The sequence below is a fragment of the Oncorhynchus tshawytscha genome, linkage group LG12, assembly GCF_018296145.1.
Source record: "Oncorhynchus tshawytscha isolate Ot180627B linkage group LG12, Otsh_v2.0, whole genome shotgun sequence".
NCBI classification, from domain to species: domain Eukaryota; kingdom Metazoa; phylum Chordata; class Actinopteri; order Salmoniformes; family Salmonidae; genus Oncorhynchus; species Oncorhynchus tshawytscha.
In genome coordinates this window covers 48,855,711-48,878,871 of record NC_056440.1, presented here as the reverse complement: position 1 = coordinate 48,878,871, position 23,161 = coordinate 48,855,711, and the positions used below count along the sequence as shown (strand labels likewise).

The following is a 23,161-nucleotide window of genomic DNA, read 5'->3' as shown; positions in this document are numbered from 1 at the left end:
AAATTCAACATTTAAAGTCTTGATTTCATGAGCTGAAACAAAAGATCCCAGAATTCTTCCATAAGCACAAAATGCTTATTTCTCTCAAATTTTGGGTACAAAATTGTTTTCAAATTGAAATCTGTTAGTGAGCATTTCTCATTTGCCAAGATAATTCATCCACCTGACAGGTGTGGCATATCAAGAAGCTGATTAAACAGCATGATCATTACACAGGTGCATCTTGTGCCGAAGGGGACAATAAAAGGCCACTCTAAAATGTGCAGTTTTGTCACACAACACAATACCACAGATGTCTGAAGTTTTGAGGAGCATATAATTGGCATGCTGACTGCAGGAATGTCCACCAAAGCTGTTGACAGAGAGTGTAATGTACATTTCTCTATAATAAGTCACCTCCAATGTCATTTTAGAGAATTTGGCAGTACATCCAACCGGTCTCACAAATGTAGACCACGTGTATGGCGAGCGGTTTGTCAACGTTGTGAACACAGTGCCCCATGCTGGTGGTTGGGTTATGGTATGGGCAGGCATAAGCTACGGACAATGAACACAATTGCATTTTATCGAAGGCAATTTGAATGCACATAGATACCATGACGAGATCCTGAGGTCCATTCATCCGCTGCCATCTCATCATGTTTCAGCATGATTAATGCACAGCCTCATGTCGAAAGGATCTGTACAAAATTCCTGTAAGCAGAAAATGTTCCAGTTCTTCCATGAATACTTTCTGAAGGCACTGTATTCCATGCCTGTATACTCACCAGATATATCACCTATTGAGCATGTTTGGGATGCTCTGTACCGATTGGTACAACAGTGTTTTCCAGTTCCCGCCATTATCCAGCAACTTCACACAGCCATTGAAGAAGAGGGGGACAACATTTCACAGGCCACAATCAACAGCCTGACCAGCTTTATGCGAAGGAGATGTGTTGCGCTGCATTAGACAAATGGTGGTCACACCAGATAATGACTGGTTTTCTGATCTAAACCTACCTAACCTACAAACCTACTTTAAAAAAAATGTATCTGTGACCAACAGATGCGTAATGTATTCCCAGTCATGTGAAATCTATAGATTAGGACCAAATTTATTTCAATTGACTGATTTCCTTGTGTGAACTGTAACTCATTAAAATCATTTGAATTGTTGTGTTTATATTTTTGTTCAGTATAGAAACAGAAAACGTGACTTCAACGTCAGAAAAATACATATTTCCAACTTTTCATTCAAAACAGAAAATGAGTGGGTTTCAAAGTCTGGAAAATGACTATTTTCAACGTCATTTTACTCAATGGAAGGCACTATACAATTTTGATTCCGGAGTTGGATTCAGCCTTACATGATTTTGTTGCCTTTTGATAAAATACATTTGAGTATTGCATTGTTAAAAGAAGAAAATGTGTTCTAATTGAAGATTGATTTGGTTCAGTGAACGAGTTGGTGAATTTGTTTGTTGTAGGCCTAGTAAGTAATTCTAACATATAATAAGCCATGGAAAATTGACAATGTAGGCTAATTGGGAAAATCACAGTTGGGGCTAGGTGGATTAATGCATCTGATTCTTGATAATTCAGTATTTCAATAATTAGTTACATGTGTCCCTAGTCCAAAAACAAGGGTGAAGTACATTAGAATATATCAATGATTTTACTCACCACTGGCTTTAGCTGGCAAAATGGGATAGTCTTCTTATGAAAGGATCGAAAATATTGTCTTTCCTTTATGACGCCACAAAGATGGTGTCCTTTTTTGCGTAATGTAGAGGGTTCTCTGTGGTATCACAGACAAACGTTTGCTCGTGGAAGTAAACAAACAATTTACATACACTATGCACAAGAAAATAATTATTCATAACTAATTTTGCTGGCTGGTTTAATGCAATACATCTTCTTGAAAGATTGAGGGCGACATGCTTTGGGAATGCACCCTTGACTGCTGTTTTTCATTTGCTTGTTCAATTTTGTTAGCTTGAGCGCAGCGCAGACTCACAAATCTTCAATAACATAGATGGATCATAGAGTGCTTTGGCATTAGGTAAGATGACTTGTAGATCTATACGCCGTCTACCTACGCAGCACGTGAAACCCGTCACATGTCACCAACACAATGAGGTAGGCTATGACAAATCTTGAACAGGAACAATGCATAGCGTCAATTCACAAGTAGATTGTCTTGCGTATAGCGTATGTAGGTACCCTGTGACCTAATGTCTAATTTAGTGAAACCAACATTTTAGTGTGCTTCGGACAAAATAGATAATACGCTATGTAGCTCATTCGGATTTCTGCTGTCCTGTCCAGTCTAAAGTTCAGTGCAGCAATGTCCGGAGAGAACAACAGCAAGAAAATGAATGATGGTAATGTTAACCTTGATAGTTGAATTGTCGTATTTTGCAAGAATATAGCTTCATTTCGACTTTATGGCAAATGCGTTTCTTACTGAGTAATCTTCCGGTAGTATAATTTCAATGTAGGATTTCCGCATAGCGCACTGAAATGTTTTTTTGTTGTAACAATGTAACTATTATACAATAATCATAACAAAATACTTTCACATTGCAATATTTTGCCTTCCCGACATATCACTTGACATGCAATAAGACACTATTAAACTGTTAACGTTAGCACATTGCACGTAGTGTCTGGGAATTGGGAAGCTGCAATGTTCTTTTAATTCTTGATATTTAGGCTACCCATTGCTTCTTGAAGAATACAAGTATGTTTCACGATTTTACTACAACTTTTTGTCTTCATCATAACCCAAAATATACGATTTTATTTATTCATTGTTTACAAGTAACACGAATGTATTAAACGGGTCGGCAGGTAGCCTAGCGGTTAAGAGCGTTGGGTCAGGAACCGAAAGTTCGCTGTTTCGAATCCACAAACAGATCAGTTTCGCAATCTGCTTGTGACCTTGAGCAAGGCATGTAATCCTAATTGCTCCTCTAAATATCTCTGGGAAAAAAAGCTTCTACTAGTGTCGATGTGCCCTTGAGAAAGGCACGTAATCCTTATCTCTCTGGATAAGAGGGTCTGCTAAATGACTCAAATGTAAATATCGTCAAAATATAGCTAACTTTTGGATCTCATGGACAGTCAGTCCTTGGATCTAGAGAGCACTGTCGGTACATTTTAGTGGGGTTGAATTTGACTATTGATTCTTTCTCACACTAAAACTGAAAATCAATATTTAGGTAATGAAAAATTACATGGACAATTGTAGAAGAAAGTCACATTCCTTAACTCCATTACATGTCTGTTACATTTCCCTAGCAATATACCTCAGCTGTACACCAATACAAGTGGCAGGGACCTGTTTTTTGTTTTTATTTAATTGAAGCATTAATACATGATAGGCCTGCAAATGTAGACACTCTAGATAATAATAATAATAATAAGGAAGTGGATATTTAACCTGCAGAAAGTGTAGGCATAGGGCTCAGAATTAATGAAAGTTATAGTCAGGTATAGTTTCAGTAAGAGTTGGGGAAAGGCATAAAAGTTAACATTGGGTTAGTGTACCATTGTCCGCCACCATTCATTTTCTGCTGGTCAAATATAAACTGCTTCATTTTAAAAATGATCCTCACTCTTTTGGGGAACACTGCCCTATCATGAATGGATAATTAGTCAACCTGTTTTTTTGTTTCTGCATTTCAGTTTGTAGAATGAACCAACATGGACCAGCCAAGTTTCATTGACAACAATAAGCCCAAAAACCCCTAATGTTAACAGTTCTCCCAAGAATGGACAGTGGATCACAACAAGCATTAACTGAAGAATGGCAAGGTTTAGACGAAGATCTTGCTCCACATTTATTGGTTTGGTGTTGCTCATATTCATAGTAACAGTTGTTTTTAAAGTCCTTTACACCAGAATATTCTCCATTTGGAAGCATCTTTGGTCCCGAATTGTTCCCTAATATCAAAGGACCTGGAAAAAATGCCATTCAAATGCTTGGTAATATTGACAGTGTCGTCCCTGAAGCACTGACCAAAATGATTGACATAGACTCTGAGAGGGTCAAGAACGTAGAGGCTGCCCTCAGGCAATTCCCTGCTCCAAACTACAATATTCATGCCTTTTACTACACATGGTATGGCAACACACAGTTTGATGGAAAGTACATTCACTGGGACCACCCTCTTCTGCCACACTGGGATTCAAAGGTGGCAGCAGGATACCCAAGAGGGAGACACAGCCCACCAGATGACATTGGGGCTAACTTCTATCCTGCTTTAGGAGCTTATAGTTCCAGGGACCCCTCTGTTATTGAAGCTCACATGAAGCAACTGCGAGCAGGAGCTATTGGTAAGGCTTTGATGTTGGTAATACATTTAATTTAGTATTTTTCTGCTACGGTAAGACCCAAGTCTGCCATGTCATTCATGATCAGTTGAATAACTCAGTCTGTGCATTTCTAGGTGTTCTTGCTGTTTCCTGGTATCCACCTGGCATGAAGGATGAAAACGGTGAGCCAACAGATGACATTGTGCCTTTGATACTGGAGGTGGCACATGCATATCATGTAAAGGTGTGTATGATAATCAATGAAAAGAGCAAGCATGGCTCATATACAGTGGGGTTCGAAGTTCTTGACACCTTTAAAAGATGAGCAACAATGACTGAACAAAATAAATAATTAAAACACTGAGCTATATTCTATGCTCAAAGAAATGGGGATATTCTATTTTGTACTAATACAATTGCTTAAGGAGAGCGATTAGAGGAAATAGGGGTCAAAATGATTGACACCCCTGTTTTCAATACCTTTCAATATCGCACCTTGCGAGGAAAATGGCACTGAGCCTATTTAGAAAATGTTTTATGAGTTGGAGAACACATTGAGAGGGATCTTAGACCATTCCTCCATACAGAATCCTTCCAGATCCTGGATATCTTTCGGCGCTTAGGGACTGTCCTCTTCAATTCAAACCACAGGTTTACAATGGGGTTCAAGTTCAGAGACTGTGATGGCCATTGCAAAATGTTGATTTTGTGGCCAATTGACCATTTCTTTGTGTGCTTGGGGTCATTGTTTTTCTGGAGGATCCACCTGTGGCCAGTTTCAGCAACCAGGTTTTTGTATAAAATATCCTGATACTGGGTGACGTTTGTAGTTGTATTTATTATGGGGTCCAGGAAAAGTTGCTGCAATGATGCCGTTGACTCTAACAAGAGCCACAGGACCAGTGGAAGCAAAATAGCCCCATAACAGCAAAGATCCACCACCTAATTTTACAGTAGCTATGCGGTTATTTTCTGCTCATGGTTTCTCATTTCGATGCCAAACCCACCACTGGTGTGCATGCCCGACGAGCTCTATTTTCATGTCATTTTACCACAGCACCGGTTCCAATCCAAGTGGCAAATGCCAATGCAGTTTAGCAAACTCCAGGTGTTTACATTTGTTGGATGACAAGAAAATCAACTCTTTGATGTCAAAATGAGAATGCATGAGCAGAAAAGAACCCAATCCCTACTCTATAATATGGTGGTGGATCGTTGATGTTATGTGGCTATTTTGCTTGGTGGTGGATCACCTGAGTTGACTCACTTGTTCACAGGATTGGTTAACACTTGGTTCCTAGTGTCTCCACCGAGCTAGTTCAATACTTTTTTAGTTTTAATGCACCGTATTGCTGGAACAAAATTCTAAATAGATTTAATCTTGATGTTCTGGTGCCGTTTGGGCAATTTTAAAATATTGATTGGCAATTTATTTGTGGAGGAATGTAACTGTTTTTCTGAGTGATTTGGGATGTTTTATTTGTGCTTAGGATGGCTGTGCTTTTGTATTGTAATATATATTTTGTTTTTAATGTGTATTTTATATTGTATTATACAGGGCGCATTTGGAAAAGAGACCCCAGGTCTCAATATGTCTTCCCCGTCAAAATAAAAATAAATGGGTCTATTTTGCTTCCTCTGGTTCTGGGGCCCTTGTTAGAGGAATCATGAACTTTACCCAGTACCAGGATATTTTAGTCAGAAACCTGGTTGCCTCTGCCAGGGGCTGAAACTTGACCGCAAGTGGGTCTTCCAGCATCCCCAAGCACACATCAAAGAAATGGTTCATTGGCCACAAAATCAACACTTTGCAATGGCCATCTCCGTCTCTGGACTTGAACCCCATTGAAAACCTGTGGTTTGAATTGAAGAGGGCAGTCCATAAGCGCAGACAAAGGATATCAAGGATCTGGAAGGATTCTGTGAGGAATGGTCTAAGATCCCCCGCTCCATGTGTTTTCTAACTCCTAAAATATTTTAGAAAAAGGCTCAGTGCCGTTATCCTCGCTAGGTGAGGTATTGAAAACGGGTGTCAGTCATTTCGACTTCTACCTTTTTGAGAAAATAAATTATTACTTGTTAAACTAAATCTATTTTCTCTGAGGAATTTAGGTCAGTATTTGAATTATTTATTTAATAGTCATTTTTCTCATCTTTATCAATGGTGTGAATACTTTTGGACCCCAATGTACATGTGTTCTTTGACAACATAAAAATAAAGCAATTTTTCAGTCCTCAAATCCATTGCCTCTTTTTTTCCATATTACTGTTGATTTGTGTGTACTACACAGGTTGCTTTTCACATTGAACCATACAAAGGAAGAGATGAAACAAGTATGTTTAACAATGTCAAGTACATCATAGAGAAGTAAGTATTACATCATTCCTTATTTTATATTTCTGATTGGCCTTTAGTCTTGTCAGTATCAATAGTTCCACTTATATTATTATTCAACATAAGTTTTTACCCCAGGTTAACTAATTTATTTGTTCAGTAAAACCTTATATATGCAATGTTTAAAATATTACCTCAGCTTTATGAATTTGTATATGATTGAACAGCCCAATGCCTAACTCAATCAGATCATGTATTTTTCTTAATCTTTGTAAGTAGACCCTATTTGTAAAATGGTACTTAATTTGTAATCCTGTCATTCTATCTGAAGATATGGTGAGCACCCTGCATTCTACAGGCATAGAACAAACACTGGCAAGTTTCTTCCTCTATTCTACGTCTACGATTCCTATCTACTCAACTCAGAACAGTGGGCAAAACTCCTTAAACACACCAAAAGCAGTAGCATTAGAGATACTCCCTATGATGGTATCTTCATAGCCCTTCTTGTTGAAGAGAAACACAAGAGGGATATCGTCACGGCAGGTTTCGACGGAGTCTACACTTATTTTGCCACTAATGGGTTTTCCTATGGCTCCACTCACCGCAATTGGGAGTCCATTAAAACATTCTGTGAAGACAACAACCTGTTGTTCATTCCGAGTGTGGGGCCAGGTTATATTGACACCAGTATTAGGCCTTGGAATTTCCAGAATACACGCAACCGCATTAATGGGAAGTACTATGAAATGGCCCTGAGTGCAGCCCTAGAAGCAGGTGCTGACGTTATATCTATAACATCATTTAATGAATGGCATGAGGGAACCCAGATTGAGATGGCAATTCCAAAAACAAGCCAGACTGTGTACCTAGACTACTTACCACACAAGCCTGTTGTCTATTTAGAGGTAACTCGCAAATGGGCAGCAATATTTAGCAATGAAAGGGATGGCTAGAATGATACAAAAAGTAAGGGCCTAACATTAAATCTGTCCTTAAATTGTCTTACACAATATAGATTATAGAATTTGACAACAATAGTGCATGTGACAGAAACCTATATTTACTCTTTGTCCTGTAACCATTATCATGGTTTTACAGATTTTTTTTACCTTGATTTTACTAGGCAAGTCATTTAAGAACCAATTCTTATTTACAATGACAGCCTAGGAACAGTGGGTTAACTGCCTGTTCAGGGCAGAACAACAGATTTGTACCTTGTCAGCTCGGGGGATTGAACTTGCAACCTTCCGGTTACTAGTCCAACACTCCAACCACTAGGCTACGCTGCCACACCAATTAACTATTGAAAGGGCAGCCTTGAATTGTGTGGTATTTGTCCTGCTTTATATGATTAATGATTTGTACTTTAATGTATAACTGTTATATTTGGGCAATTATACAGTGAGGGGAAAAAAGTATTTGCTGATTTTGTACGTTGCCCACTGACAAAGAAATTATCAGTCTATAATTTTAATGGTAGGTTTTATTTTTCAGTGAGAGAGAGTATAACCACAAAAAAAAATCCAGAAAAACGCATGTCAAAAATGCTATGAATTGATGTGCATTTTATTGAGGGAAATAAATATTTGACCCCTCTGCAAAACATGACTTAGTATTTGGTGGCAAAACCCTTGTTGGCAATCACAGAGGTCAGACGTTTCTTGTAGTTGGCCACCAGGTTTGCATACATCTCAGGAGGGATTTTGTCACACTCCTCTTTTCAGATCTTCTCCTGACGTTCGAACCTTCAGCTCCCTCCACAGATTTTCTATGGGATTAAGGTCTGGAGACTGGCTAGGCCACTCCAGGACCTTAATGTGCTTCTTCTTGAGCCACTCCTTTGTTGCCTTGGCCGTGTGTTTTGGGTCATTATCATGCTGGAATACCCATCCACGACCCATTTTCAATGCCCTGGCTGAGGGAAGGAGGTTCTCACCCAAGATTTGACAGTACATGGCCCCATCCATCGTCCCTTTGATGCGGTGAAGTTGTCCTGTCCCCTTAGCAGAAAAACACCCCCAAAGCATAATGTTTCCACCTACATGTTTGATGGTGGGGATGGTGTTCTTGGGGTCATAGGCAGCATTCCTCCTCCTCCAAACATGGTGAGTTGAGTTGATGCCAAAGAGCTCCATTTTGGTCTCATCTGACCACAACACTTCCACACAGTTGTCCTCGGAATCATTCAGATGTTCATTGGCAAACTTCAGACGGGCATGTATATGTGCTTTCTTGGGCAGGGGGACCTTGCGGGCGCTGCAGGATTTCAGTCCTTCACGGCGTATTGTGTTACCAATTGTTTTCTTGGTGACTATGGTCCCAGCTGCCTTGAGATCATTGACAAGATCCTCCCGTGTAGTTCTGGGCTGATTCCTCACCATTCTCATGATCATTGCAACTCCACGAGGTGAGATTTTTCATGGAGCCCCAGGCTGAGGGAGATTGACAGTTCTTTTGTGTTTCTTCCATTTGCGAATATTTGCACCAACTGTTATCACCTTCTCACCAAGCTGCTTGGCGATGGTCTTGTAGCCCATTCCAGCCTCGTGTAGGTCTACAATCATGTCCCTGACATCCTTGGAGAGCGCTCTGGTCTTGGCCATGTTGGAGAGTTTGGAATCTGATTGATTGATTGCTTCTGTGGACAGGTGTCTTTTATACAGGTAACAGACAGCACTCCCTTTAAGAGTGTGCTCCTAATCTCAGCTCGTTACCTGTATAAAAGACACCTGGGAGCTAGAAATCTTTCTGATTGAGAGGGGGTCAAATACTTATTTCCCTCATTAAAATGCAAATAAAAAATTTTGTCATTCATTTTTCTGGATTTTTTTGTTATTCTGTCTCTCACTGTTCAAATAAACCTACCATTACAATTATAGACTGATCATTTCTTTGTCAGTGGGCGGGCAAACGTACAAAATCAGCAGGGGATCAAATACTTTCCCCCCTCACTGTAGGTAGGGGCTACCCAGATTTAAACCCCTTCCTGGGCTAAAAAGCACTTTTAAAGGAGGGTCTGAATTGAATATGCTTTTTGTCTAGGAAATTCTTAACCGGAGTCTGTACAAAACACCACATTGTGACAGCTCCTACCTTCATTGCACTACTGTATATACTGTCTGCCAATAGGTGCCTTTTTAGAGGCATTGTATAACCTCCCTGGTCTTTGGTTGAATCTGTGTTTGAAATTCACTGCTTTTCTGAGGGTCCTTAGATATGTGTGGGGTACATAGATGAGGTAGTCATTCAAAAATGATGTTGAACACTATTGTACACAGAGTGAGTCCATGCAACTTATTATGTGATTTGTTAAGCACATTTTTTACTCCTAAACGTATTTAGGCTTGCCATAACAAAGGAGTTTAATACTTACTTATTCACTCAAGACATTTCAACATTTCATTTTTTATTAATTTGTAAAAATGTCAAATCATAATTACACTTTGACATGTTTTTTTTTGTAGGCCAGTGATGACAACATATCTATATAATCCATTTTAAATTCAGGCTGTAACACAACAAAATGTGTAAAATATCAAGGTGTGTGAATACTTTCTGAAGGTACTGTACATACCAATGACTAAGCAGCTAAGTTTATGTTAATTGTAAACCATAATGCACGCATATATACATCCTTAATTAAAATAAACATTGTGTACATTTAGGCTACTATTGTTATTTCAGGGTTTTCCTTCCTTATTTCTTTGAATACAGGACAGTTAACAAAAGGGGCAAACATTGTCATATTAACATTACCAACCTGGGTTACGTTCTACGAATCAGCCTCAACATTATCTCTTGTAATGCGCATAGTAGGCTACTGAATCTTTGAACATTTCAGATAGTCTATTTGAATAATCCCCTATCAAGTAAACTTTAATTGATCACGAATCTTGTCAATTTAATGAGTATGGGTTTACATATAGGTTATGCCTATGTTGTAGGCTACATGTCATTTTAATAATTTACTTGGAAACCACGTCACCTGCGAACAAATAATTGTATGAGCAGCGTCAATATTGCACATTCATTCCTAATTGAAAGATGGGGAACGTATGATACACATTACATTTATTCAATAATGCATTTTTTGAACGCATGCCCAACTGATAGAATTTCTGCTAGGCTACCTACATTCGGTATCACGAATACACTTTCAGCCTATATCTGCATTGTCGGTAAATAGGGGCAAGGAAGGTAGCGCATGGGCAGCCAGTGAGGAATTATTCCACATCGCATCACATGCCTTACATGGCGTCCTTATATTTAACGAAACGATGCATTTGCTCAAATTTACTGAATTGAGAATAACAGTCATTTTCGAATTCTGGTAACCTTCTCAGTTAGGTCGCATGGGAGGGGGATTTTATATAGCCTCCTTACATTGCAAGTTCGGGGAAACGTTATGGGTTTCGGCTCCTATGAATCCTGGCCAATTCCTGCAAATATTGCCATCAGCGTAAATATTTATTTGCATCCTTAACGTTTTCGGCATGTAGGACTGTATGTATGAGGGAACGACCCGGAAAAGCAATGGGAAGATATGCATATTTTAATACATGCTTGTCGAGATGGTGAGTAAAATTGATTTTTCTCCGCACCGTGTCAAAGCAGTGGTACCTCGTTTCGCAAGCCAAGATGTGCTAGCTAATTATAAATAAAACATCAAGAAGAATCCGAAGGAAATGCATATATCTCATCATTCAAGTCACCATTTTTGCATTCAGAAAAATACACTTTTGTATTAAGGTCATTGACGTTATAGGCATTTGTCTTCGATGATTTGCCCACTATGAATGACGATAAGGAGTAGCCTATGTTTACACGCCTGTCAGTGTTCTCAAAGATGCTTATATATGGCCCACATGATTTGAAGCTCTGTTGGTGCGTAAAAGGGCGTTTGTTAACCAGAGGGAATAGGGCTACAATAATATAAGGCTACATTTTTTACCAATAGATTTTATTTTACACACCAACTACAATGTTGAATGACACTCATTGCAAGCGTGTTTAGGCTACAACTGGTTTTTAAATGACCTTCAGTTGCACCGGCTGAAAATGTATTCTTACTTTTGATACTGCTCGTTTCAACCTTTCGCCAGTGTAGCCAAACCAAACGAGAAATGCAGGAAAAATTATTATAATAGCCAATCTGCAAATGGTCCTGTTTTATCCCGCCCTCTGATAGAGCCAATAGCCTACACAAGACCATTGCACCCCCACCCCCCAGTTGTCATACTAGTTTGAAAAAACATTTTGATCCCTGCATAAACTTATACATTTACCAAATGGAAATAAGCACAATGAGCCATAGCAATTTCTCTATATAATTTATTTCTTTAACTTTAGTTTTGATCACCATGGAGACCTAACTATGCCACCTGTGAATGATGAACTATTATTCTAAATGTCTCACCCTCACAGTTTATTTGTCTGCTTCCATTCAACCTTCATCATTATCATTTGAATACAGTCTGTACAGTATTTTGCATACTATAGCTTTCTCTTAACGTATCACTCTAATACTTACAGAAAGTCGATTCCTGTCATGTAAGAGGATTTGGTGTACATGAAAATGCATTGATACTGTAAGCCTTTAAAATGAGGTGCATTTGTCTACCCTACTCCATTAATGGCTGATGAACATAGCTCTCTTAACCACTGCTCAGTCACAAATGCCTGTCTGTATAGAAAAATAGTGCTGCCATAAGGTGGCAGGGTAGCCTAGTGGTTAGAGCGTTGGACTAGTAACCAAAAGGTTGCAAGTTTGAATCCCTGAGCTGACAAGGTACAAATCTGTCATTCTGCCCCTGAACAGGCAGTTAACCCACTGTTCCTAGGCTGTCATTGAAAATATGAATTTGTTCTTAACTGACTTTCCGAGTAAAATAAAGGTAAAAAATATATATATATATTTAAATAAGCTTGGAAATTGGAAAGTTACTGGTTTAACTAGAATCTTTTCTTTGTAACTGTTTCAATAAAATATGGAATATATGAAAAGAGTAGTCTAATTCTACACAGGCATTATTTGATTTGCTTTTTATTTTCTTATGTAACATGCAGGTCACAGGTGTGTGTTCAATTTACAAGAGCTTGGAACATTATGTGTTCACTCAGCCTTAAGATGGCAGCATTCTCATATGCATGCTACTGATGTGTGTGACATGGATATTTGAAAACTGTATTTTTCTGACAGTGATTCAGTTAATGTGTAGTGGGGGAGTTAATTGAACTATCAGTATGCATGTGTGATGAGCATTCTTGCCTAAGACCTGAAGAATTGTGTTAGCTCCCAGAACGTATACCTAGGGCCTAGGCTTTAACTCAATAGGTTAACACTGAGATTAATCAAGTTCCGTATCAGGCCAGTCAAACATGTAAAGTAGTATCACCAAGTTATTCCAGTGGTGCAAGTCTACCCTGATTTAAAGCCAGAATCCTTAACAAAGCAGATACCCCGCCTCTGTTTTGATGAAAACCCATTTACTTGTTCCACATTTTGTTACGTTACAGCCTCATTCTAAAATGGATTGAATAAAATAAAATCAGCAATCTACACACAATACCCCATAATGACAAAGTGAAAATAGGTTTGTAGAAATTTTTGCAAATGTGTTAAAAATAAATAACAGAAATACCTTATTTACATAAGTATTCAGACCCTTTGCTATGAGACGTCAAATTGAGCACAGGTGCATCCTGTTTCCATTGATCATCCTTGAGATGTTTCTACAACTTGATTGGAGTCCACCTGTGGTAAATTCAATTGGTTGTATATGATTTTGAAAGGCACACATCTGTCTATATAAGGTCCCACAGTTGGCAGTTCATGTGAGAGCAAAAACCAAGCCGTGAGGTGGAAGGAATTGTCCGTTAATCTCCGAGAAAGGATTGTGTCGAGGCAGAGATCTGGGGAAGGGTACCAAAAAATGTCTGCAGCAATGAAGGACTCCATCATTCTTGAATGGAAGAAGTTTGGAACCATCAAGACTCTTCCTAGAGCTGGCCGCTTGCCCAAACTGAGCAATCGGGGGAGAAGGGCCTTGGTCAGGGAGGTGACCAAGAACCTGATGGTTACTCTGGCAGAGCTCTAGAGTTGCTCTGTGGAGATGGGAGAACCTTCCAGAAGGACAACCATCTCTGCAGCACTCCACCGATCAGGCCTTTATGGTAGTGTGGCCAGACGGAAGCCATTCCTTAGTAAAAGGCACATGATGGTCCGCTTGGAGTTTGCCAATAGGCACCTAAAGACTCTCAGACCATGAGAAACATGATTCTCTGGTCTGATGAAACCAAGATTGAACTGCCAAGTGTCACGTCTGGAGGAAACCTGGCACCATCCCTATGGTGTAATTATTTGCCTACCTCCTCATGCCTTTTGCACACAATGTATATAGACTTCTTCTTTTTTCTACTGTGTTATTGAATTGTTAATTGTTTACTCCATCTGTTCACACTGCTATGCTTTATCTTGGCCAGGTCGCAGTTGTAAATGAGAACTTGTTCTCAACTAGCCTACCTGGTTAAATAAAGGTGAAATAAAAATAAAATTAAAAAGATTGATGAGAGAAAAAAAAACAATTTAATATATTTTAGAATAAGGCTGTAACCTAGCAAAATGTGGGAAAAGTCAAGGGGTCTGAATATTTTCAGAAGGCACTGTAACTGTTTCAGTTTTAACCATGTTTTGAGGCTTTACAGTGTTTTTTTTCCCACATTTACATTGTTTTCAAACATTGGTGTAAACAAGCTTATATTGCAGGTTCTGATGGGGTATGACAGTTGAACTAAGCTGATGAGGCATATAAGTTATATATTCTTTAAGAATCAATTAATATATATAATTAATTTACAAGTCCAAAAATGAATATAGCAATTCAATATTTGCACTTTGAATGGGCAATCTGAGATTGCTACAAAAACAAGCTTGTATTTGAAGCAACACACATTATCCCTTTAAAGCCAGGATACTTAGTTGCTATCCATTCTTGTACTTATAAATTAATGATCTACCCATTGATTCTTGAAGAATATATAATGTATACATGCCTCATCAGCTTAGTTCATCTGTCATACCTCATCAGAACCCAAAATATAAGCTTGTTTTACTCTGTTTGTAAACAATGTGATTGTAAACAAACACTGTATAGCCTCAAAACATGGTTAAAACTGAAACAGTTAGGGTGCCTTCGGATACTCCCTTTTAACAAACTATTGTAACCCCACTTGTTCTTTTTTTCTTAAGGACACATCAATGAGATGACCTGGGAACTCAACATCAGACCAAAATCACTAGATGACTAAGGACCTTATTCCAACCGTGTGCAGCCACACCTCATTCAAACACTACTTCAAACACTACTACCTGAGCCAATGTAGAACCTGCCCCTTCAGAATTCTATGACTTTTTTCCTTGCCTGGATTTCAGCACAAAGTCAAATCTACCAGGTGTGGAATAGTTCTTTTTTTCTTTGATACTTTTGAACTAATAGTACAATGATTTAATGCAGATTCAATGTTACATTACCTTTTTAGATATGTACTTCTCAGTGCAAATTAGAATTATAAGACTGCCAGGGAGAGACAATGCTTTTTTACCAATCGCAAACTAGCCCAACCCACTTGGCACAGATGTCAGTTCCATGTCTAATGTTGATTAACATTTGGTTGAGATGTCAACTAATGTGAAATCAACCAAACATTTCACCATGTCAGTGGATTTAGGTTCAAAGTTGGGTGAAAAAGACAAAATTCCCATACATTGATTACTTTTTGTAAATCCAATCCGTTTTTCATGTTGATTCAACGTCATCAGATTACATTTTTTTAATGAAATGGCGCGGAAACAACGTTAATGAAACCAATCTTTGCCCAGTGGGAAGCACTGTACTTTAAAAAGCTTCCACGTCTTTCTGTCTTTATTCAAACCACACTGCACGACATGGTACAAGTTAAGAAAGAGGGCTGTTAGTAGTATTTGTGGACGTGGTCTCTCCACTTTGACAGAGAAGTTTGGACTTGAGGTATGTAAGACAGCTGCTCCTCACAATCATCTGAGAAGATATTATAAATCATCACCATATTCGGTTCACAGCAGAGCAGACTTTCATAGGCCCTGTACCTTTTGCACCATAGTTTGTTTATGTTTATATCCATTGGTTATTGCAGGTATTCGAAAGGCACACTTGATTTACCTTGCCCAGCGAAGATTCACATTTGGAGCCATTTTATCGGCCCCTAGTTGAATCTCTGCCTACTCTGCAAACCGGGCGAGCTAATCTAGTGTGCCCATTCACATATCGCCTCAACACACTTCTCACACTGCACGAGCCACAACAAAAATGTTTGCCAAACAGTTCATTGAACGTGACAAGAGAATGTAAAAGCTATTGCTTAACATTGTTGGCCCTCTCATACTGTATAAGGCAAGGACAGACACTTACAAACAATCTCAAACTTTTGTCATCATTCCTCTCTTCCTCTTATTCACTGGAAAGAGTCATTCTGATTAAATAAGGAATTCACAGATTTATTGAGTTTAATTTTTGTTTTTTTACGTATCTTTATAGGACAGAGTATGCCATCTGCACCTTTCCACAGAATTCTACGACCCCTTCTAGTTGGCACCTTCCTACTGGGCTGTTTTGTGACTCTGTTTTTGATGTACTTTAAACCGTCTACTAGCTGGCTATCAGGTCCCGTAGAGTCAACAGCATCCACAATCCGAGTTAAAAACCTCTTCTCCGCCAAGAGTGACAAAAACCTGACCACTGTACTCGTCTGGCTCTGGCCCTTTGGACAGACCTATGACCTGGGTGTCTGCAGCTCTCTATTCAACATTGAAGGCTGTTTCATCACAGCAGATCGGAACCTATATAATAAGTCAGATGGTGTCGTCATACATCACAGGGATATCTGTACTGATCTCTCCAACCTGCCCCCCCTTCAGCGTCCCTCCTTCCAAAAGTGGATATGGATGAATCTAGAGTCACCATCTCACTCCTCTCAGCTGCCCGGTATCGAAAACCTGTTCAATTTAACTCTGAACTATCGCCAGGATGCTGATATCGAAGTGCCTTATGGGTCGATCGTGACGGCCCAAGGGGACGAGGATTTCGTGCCTCCGAGCAAAAGCAAATTGATCTGCTGGATTGTCAGCAACTGGAACCCGGATCATGTGCGAGTGAAGTACTACAACGAGCTATACAAACACATTGAGGTTCGCGCTTACGGACAAGCCTTTGGGGAGTACATTGCGGATCAAGACTACTTTCCTACCATCGCCAGTTGTAAATTCTACTTGGCATTTGAGAACTCAATTCACAAAGACTACATCACAGAGAAACTGTATAACCCACTCTCTGTAGGGACGGTGCCTGTGGTTTTAGGCCCGCCAAGACAGAACTATGAGAACTTTGTCCAGGGGGATGCTTTTATCCATGTGGATGACTTCACCTCTCCCAAAGAGTTGGCTGACTATCTCCTGCTCTTGGACAAAAATGAGGAAATGTACCTCAGGTACTTTGAGTGGCGACGGCACTTTAAGGTGAAAAAGGCATACTTCTGGGCCGAACACACATGCCTCGCTTGTGATTATCTCAGAAGGCACAAAGAGTACAAGGCATTCAATAACCTCGATAAATGGTATTGGGGTGGAACGCCTTGAAGACCCAAGACATTGTTGTTTTGCTGTTGGAGGCATTGCTTGAAAAATATCTTCAGTCATGGACAATGCTTCAACATGTTTTTCTCAGTGGTTACAGGGGCCCAAATTAGCCATTCCCTTTTTTATTTTGTTACCAGCCAGATTTGCTCAGCCTTACTTTGTCTATTGCATTTTCATTCAATCATGTATTTATGTTGTAGTCATTTGCAATGCATTTCATATTTGTTTTATAAAATAACACTTTTATATTTCATCTCTGAACGTGACCACATTTGCTGCTATGTGTTTTTTTATGATGTACTGTAACTTGGGAATCAAGCTGACATGCCACATCTTTCATCTGGCAGTATACACAATATTGTGGTGTTGAAATTGTAGTTTTTGTAATTGTAACTAGTATTTTTTTTCTGTGGAATGTTCATGTTGAATTTGTTGTCCTCAGGGCACTATTGAAAATGAGTCACTGGTCTCAATGGGCTCCCAAGATTAAATGAAAGTTAAATAAATACAACAACAAAAAATATTCAGTAAGTAATTGAAGAAATAGTTGTTTCAATTAAAATATTTATGTACTATTTATTGAATTGCGACATTGTATGATAAAATACCATCTAAAATTTGTGATACAGTCATCTATGCAGTGTTTACTGAACTTCAAATGTAAAAGTAGTTCAGTTTTGTTATCTACTGTATATTGTACATGTGTGTGTTTTTGAGAAATCACCCTCAATTTATTTTTGCAAGGTTGCATTTGCAAAACAAATGGATAGTCATCTTTGATCATGTATGTACAGTAACACATTGTAGAAAGAAGGAAAGATAACAAAAAAATACTGACAAAGTGTGTCAGGGGAGAATAGTGAACTTATTATGCTAATAGTGGTTTCTTAGTGGGCATTATCACATTAAATGCATTGCAGTTCTTTAAAATGCCCCAAGCTCAGTTTTCATACCATGCTGTGTAAATGCTAATTTTGTCAAAATTTTCTCCACTGAACAATGCATCTAAACAGCTCTCAGCATGATGGTTGAATCGGTAACACTTTATTTGAACTGTACATAATAAGAGTCATAATATAACAAACATTTCTGAAGTAGTTATAACAAGTGTTATGACAACAGTTAATGTCACTTGCAATTTTTAGTTGTTGACACCTATCAAGACTACATAAATGTGTCATAACCATGAGAAATGTCGTGACAGTTTTTCCTAAAGGGTAACACTACCTTAATGAAGTAAACTATTCACAATTTCATTAGTTTAATATTGTCATAACATTATCCTACCAGCCACTAACCTTTCATTACATTTTTTCTATAATCTATGATATTGGCCACTTAGCGCCATTTAGCACTTTCATCAAGTCTTAGCATTTCACATTTCCAGTAAAAGCTCTCTGACCTCATCCACCTGCAATGTGTAACACCCATCTGGATCATGCACAGCAGCAGTGGAGAGATAAGACGTGAATGTGCCAATTGGAATTAGGGTATGATTAGGTGCTAGGATATAACGCGGATTAATGATCACTTTACTGTATCTGCAGATACCTTACATAATTATGTCATAATTCACCAAAATAAACATAAGGAGTGTCATTTTATTTTATTTTTTACACTTCTGTTTATAACACAATTCCAGGTTACCTACACTACAGCTAACCATTTTAGCCTTGATGTGTAAGTGACAAACTTATGTTAATAATACCTGTCAGTATGTCATGTTTACGACAATATTATGATGCTGGTATGTTGTAGCTACAGTTCAAATACAGTGTAGGGATACTTTCTTTGAAGGTTGAATACATGAAGCATTCTTATCAGCATATATAAACTATTCATAACACACCCATGAAATCAGTAACATCAAAGACCTTAAGAATACATTCAATAAGCATACAGTAATATTATTTGTCATTAGTGACGTTATTGAATTGTTTAAATGTGAAAATAAAAGTCATATGAACCGACAGATTTTGGGCAGAACAAAAAAACAATTTATTCCCTTATGTTACTTTATTGGTTCTGAAATACTGTTTATTTTTGTACTATTTCCATTTTGTGTATCACTATGCATGTTGTGTTACCATTGATACTTTTAGTTTACTTTTAAATTAATTTCCAAAATGTATAGCCAGATAGATTCACACAATCTATAGATTGTATGAAAACTTGTCACAATGACCATCAAAGATATGAACCACAGAGTTACAGACTGACTGGTCAACCGAATGGGCAATATATCTTCTGTAGACTACATTTAAATTTTATTTTATTTTATTTAACCTTTATTTAAATCAAACATAACTGTTGCTTACATGTTCTAAAAATACATCAGATATTTATAGTATCTGGCTATATGGTTGGAAAACACATGTAACATGCAATCAATGTTAATTAAGTTAATAATAATAAATGTTTGAGAAGGTGAATTTAAAAGTTAAGGACATTTCAGTGTTCCGAACTACCTCCATTCCTGACATTTTCGTATCTCTGTGTTCCTACTGTAGATGCTTTATGAATGAATACACTATGAAGGTCTTTATAAATGTTACTTACACCTTCATGGATGTGTTATGAATTTGTATTATTATGTTGTTGTGAATGCTTTATGTATCAGTAACGAACATCCCTGTGCTTGCCTAGCTGTGCCACTTCCACCTGCTCCAACACACCCCGAGACCATAACCTCGGACCTCTGCCTCGCAAACACACATGCTCGCCCTCTTGAAACACATTTAACTAGCTGCGCCACCAAAAAGGTACCAATGCAATGGTGCAGGTGGTGGTTTCAAGCTCGATTCAGTCCGTATTGCGGAGGAGCCGCGGTATAGAGCAATTGAAATTTAAAGGTAATTTTCCGATTGAGCTAATGAATGTCGTGAATGCAGTCTCCGCAAACACGGGAACATTGCATTTAAATTATAATCGCACTATACCGGGGATATTCCGCTATACAGATTGAATCAAAACCTTAACCAATTCAATTCGGTTATATATGTAACCTTCAAAGAAAGTAACCTAAATAGTTGCTGTTGAATCTTAACTCAAAACGTATGTAAGACTTTCAAAATATATTTTATGCAAGATTAGTTTGTACCTGGTGAAAATACTCAACTTTCAGGTTGTTTTCATTTTGTTGTATTTACTGTGAGTGGGACCATTAGTGTAAAGAGGATGATTATAAATATTTGTTATATAGACAATAAAAAAAACAATCAGTCTATGTGTATAAACTGAAAGGTTATTTTAATAAGGTGGTGTAAGGGACAAGGACACAACATAAAGCATGTCGTCCGTGTGCAGCGGGCAGCCGCCCTATAGCCTCTGACCACAGAACATCGGCTGTCATTTTATTTCCAAACGATTCTTCATGTTGAAACGTCAATTTTCGTTGACACCCAGAAGATCTACTGCACACGACTGATGTTCGTAATGATGTGTCCCATCCTCAAAACTAGTCCACTGACATGTAGACGAGCAGAATTCTGTAACTTTCTTTTTAAAAACACCCCACAGCTCTACCATTCATTAAATAACGTAGAAAGATTTTAGAATGCAGTTCAACAGTCTTGATTGAATGGAATTTTTTCTCCCACTGTTCCAGGCTGTGATTGGTTGATACTGCCCGGGACATAGCCTAGTTCCAAATACTGAATCAGACCAGCGCCAGCGGTGCATTATAGCCTGCTGCCAGTCAAGGGAGAGCTGCACAGACCATAGCTCAATCAGTCTACCTACCGTAGATAATATTGTGGGCAGCTGTAATATCTAGGCTAACCTTGGTTGGACTGTATTTATACTCACACTAAATTACCTAGCTACTAATGGACTAGCTAAGCTTTGACACAAATATTCACCAGCTATTAATGCACAAAGTGAGTAGTGTCCTGTGAGTAGACCAACTCTGCTTTGACAACAACAGCTAGCTAGTTGATTAATTTGCTGAGGTAGGTAATAATACCTATATTGCTAGTCTAAAAAACAGCAGCATATAGCCTATTAGGGTCAGCAAACCATAACATTTTTACAGCCACAGCCAAAGATTTTAGCTAATAAAAAGCTTGCCTTCAGCTCAGCCACTGGCATTGTCTTACTTTGATCTTCTGGCTATGTCAACTAATCCTATTCTCAAATTATGAAATAAAATGCATTCAATCAAGACCGTCAAATGGCATTCTAAACACTTTTGAATAATGTGTATATATTTTTAATGTTTCAGTCTCGTTTTAACTTTCAAGTGTTGCCAGCTTTGAATAATGATTTGTGCTTCAAAGCAGCTTTATGAATGAGGAGTAAAGAAAAGAGACACTTATACCGGAGAGCCAGCGTTGAAGACAACAGTAATACTGTTTTGGAAAGGCCGTTTTTCTTCAAGTGAGGCAATTATACAAAAGAGAATTACAGACAGTTTTTCTTTTATCCTGTTGACATGACCTAATTTTAACCCTCCTGTTGACATTTTGCAGCGATATATCTTTTATTCACGTATAAATGTATGACTCATTGGCTGTCTCAAATGGAGCTATTGTGAGTTCATGAACTGTCCCAGAATATGACTATGAAACTTCCAGGTATGGTTTCATATTGTACAGTTTCACTTCATGTATGAAACAGAGGTTTCTTGTTAAGTGTGATCTGTTGCAACAGGTTTGTTCTCTTGTTGTCTGAACTTTCTTTGTTCTTTGCACAAACATGTCAATTCTTTTTTCTGTGAGTAAGTACATTAGGAGAGTGGCTTAGGATGTGTTTTTTATTCGAGTTGGTGCAAAGTTGGTGTCCATGGACATTATCTCGGCATGAAGTGCATTCTTCATGTTTTGCTAAATCTTAATTGGGCAATGACGTTTCTGCCAGTTTACTGAAAGAGATCTTGAATCGATCCTTGTAAGGTTTTTGCCAAATCATTGTATTTTGCCAATGTGTATAACTGTAGATGTCTGGTATTGTCAAGAAAATAAAGACATTTATAAAAGAGCATACGTTTTAGGGTTTAGTATACATATCCATATAGATTGGAAGACACAATGTCCCTATTTACTAAGTTTAATCTTCATAAGGTTTCACTAAGAAACATAAGGCTCTATTCAATCTGTATCTTTGAAGCTAGTTCCGACGGACATTTTCGCTTATAAATTGATCTGTGGGTACCCTAGATCGAAATGGCTTGCATTGAGCGATAGCCCTGGTTCACACGGACACAGTAGTACTGTAATTTGTCTGAGCCTCTGTGACATAGGATGTGAAATCTGAAACCACTTCAAGCTGGGGATGTCCCTTCTACTATTTCATTCAGTCTTCTGACTGTCCATCAACTCCTGGCTGAACCCTAAGTTACAGCCTGGGACAAAGCACATGCCTGCAATTGTTACATCATAGCGCAACAGTAGATAGTTGTTTCAAACAAAAAAACATGTCCTGTTTGTCATAGATGGACAATATTAATATAATATGAAAAACTAGTTCCTAACAAGTTCAGGGAGCCAAGCTAGAGCTCAGTGCGACGTTTACAGCAATGGGGGCAGACGTTTTGGTCAAGAGAGGCCTTTAGAAAATTAGAAAATTTTCTCTAGCACTAAACATACAAATATGTATTTTACAGTTATAAGGAAGGTGAAATGTTATAGTTAGTTGTTTTATAATTTGATTATGTTATATGTAGCTATTTAAATTATTATCCAAAATTATTCCAACCAATACAATGTGATATACAGCACCAGTCAAACGTTTGGACACACCTACTCATTCAAGTTTTTTTTTATTTTATTTTTACTATTTTCTACATTGTAGAATAATAGTGAAGATATAAATACTATGAAATAACACATATGGAATGATCTAGTAACCAAAAA

At 38.2% G+C, this 23,161-nt stretch overlaps 2 protein-coding genes across 2 annotated transcripts; both read left to right on the top strand.

Annotated features, from left to right (window-relative positions):
- Window positions 1–2,026: 2,026 nt before the first annotated feature.
- Window positions 2,027–8,506, top strand: manea (mannosidase, endo-alpha). Its single transcript, XM_024439638.2, is given in 6 exon segments — window positions 2,027–2,121; window positions 3,673–3,868; window positions 3,870–4,323; window positions 4,437–4,546; window positions 6,594–6,670; window positions 6,969–8,506. Coding segments are annotated over 5 exon segments (1,341 nt in total). The 5' UTR covers window positions 2,027–2,121; window positions 3,673–3,793; the 3' UTR covers window positions 7,594–8,506.
- Window positions 8,507–9,989: 1,483 nt separating this feature from the next.
- On the top strand, window positions 9,990–22,287 carry LOC112263440 (4-galactosyl-N-acetylglucosaminide 3-alpha-L-fucosyltransferase 9). Its single transcript, XM_024439640.2, has 3 exons — window positions 9,990–11,214; window positions 14,889–15,091; window positions 16,213–22,287. The coding sequence occupies exon 3, from the start codon at window positions 16,221–16,223 to the stop codon at window positions 17,307–17,309; it is 1,089 nt and encodes a 362-aa protein (XP_024295408.1). The 5' UTR covers window positions 9,990–11,214; window positions 14,889–15,091; window positions 16,213–16,220; the 3' UTR covers window positions 17,310–22,287.
- Window positions 22,288–23,161: the final 874 nt, after the last annotated feature.

Excerpts from the sequence above, each read along its gene's own strand:
- LOC112263440 (XM_024439640.2), top strand. The coding sequence starts at position 16,221 with ATGCCATCTGCACCTTTCCACAGAATTCTACGACCCCTTCTAGTTGGC.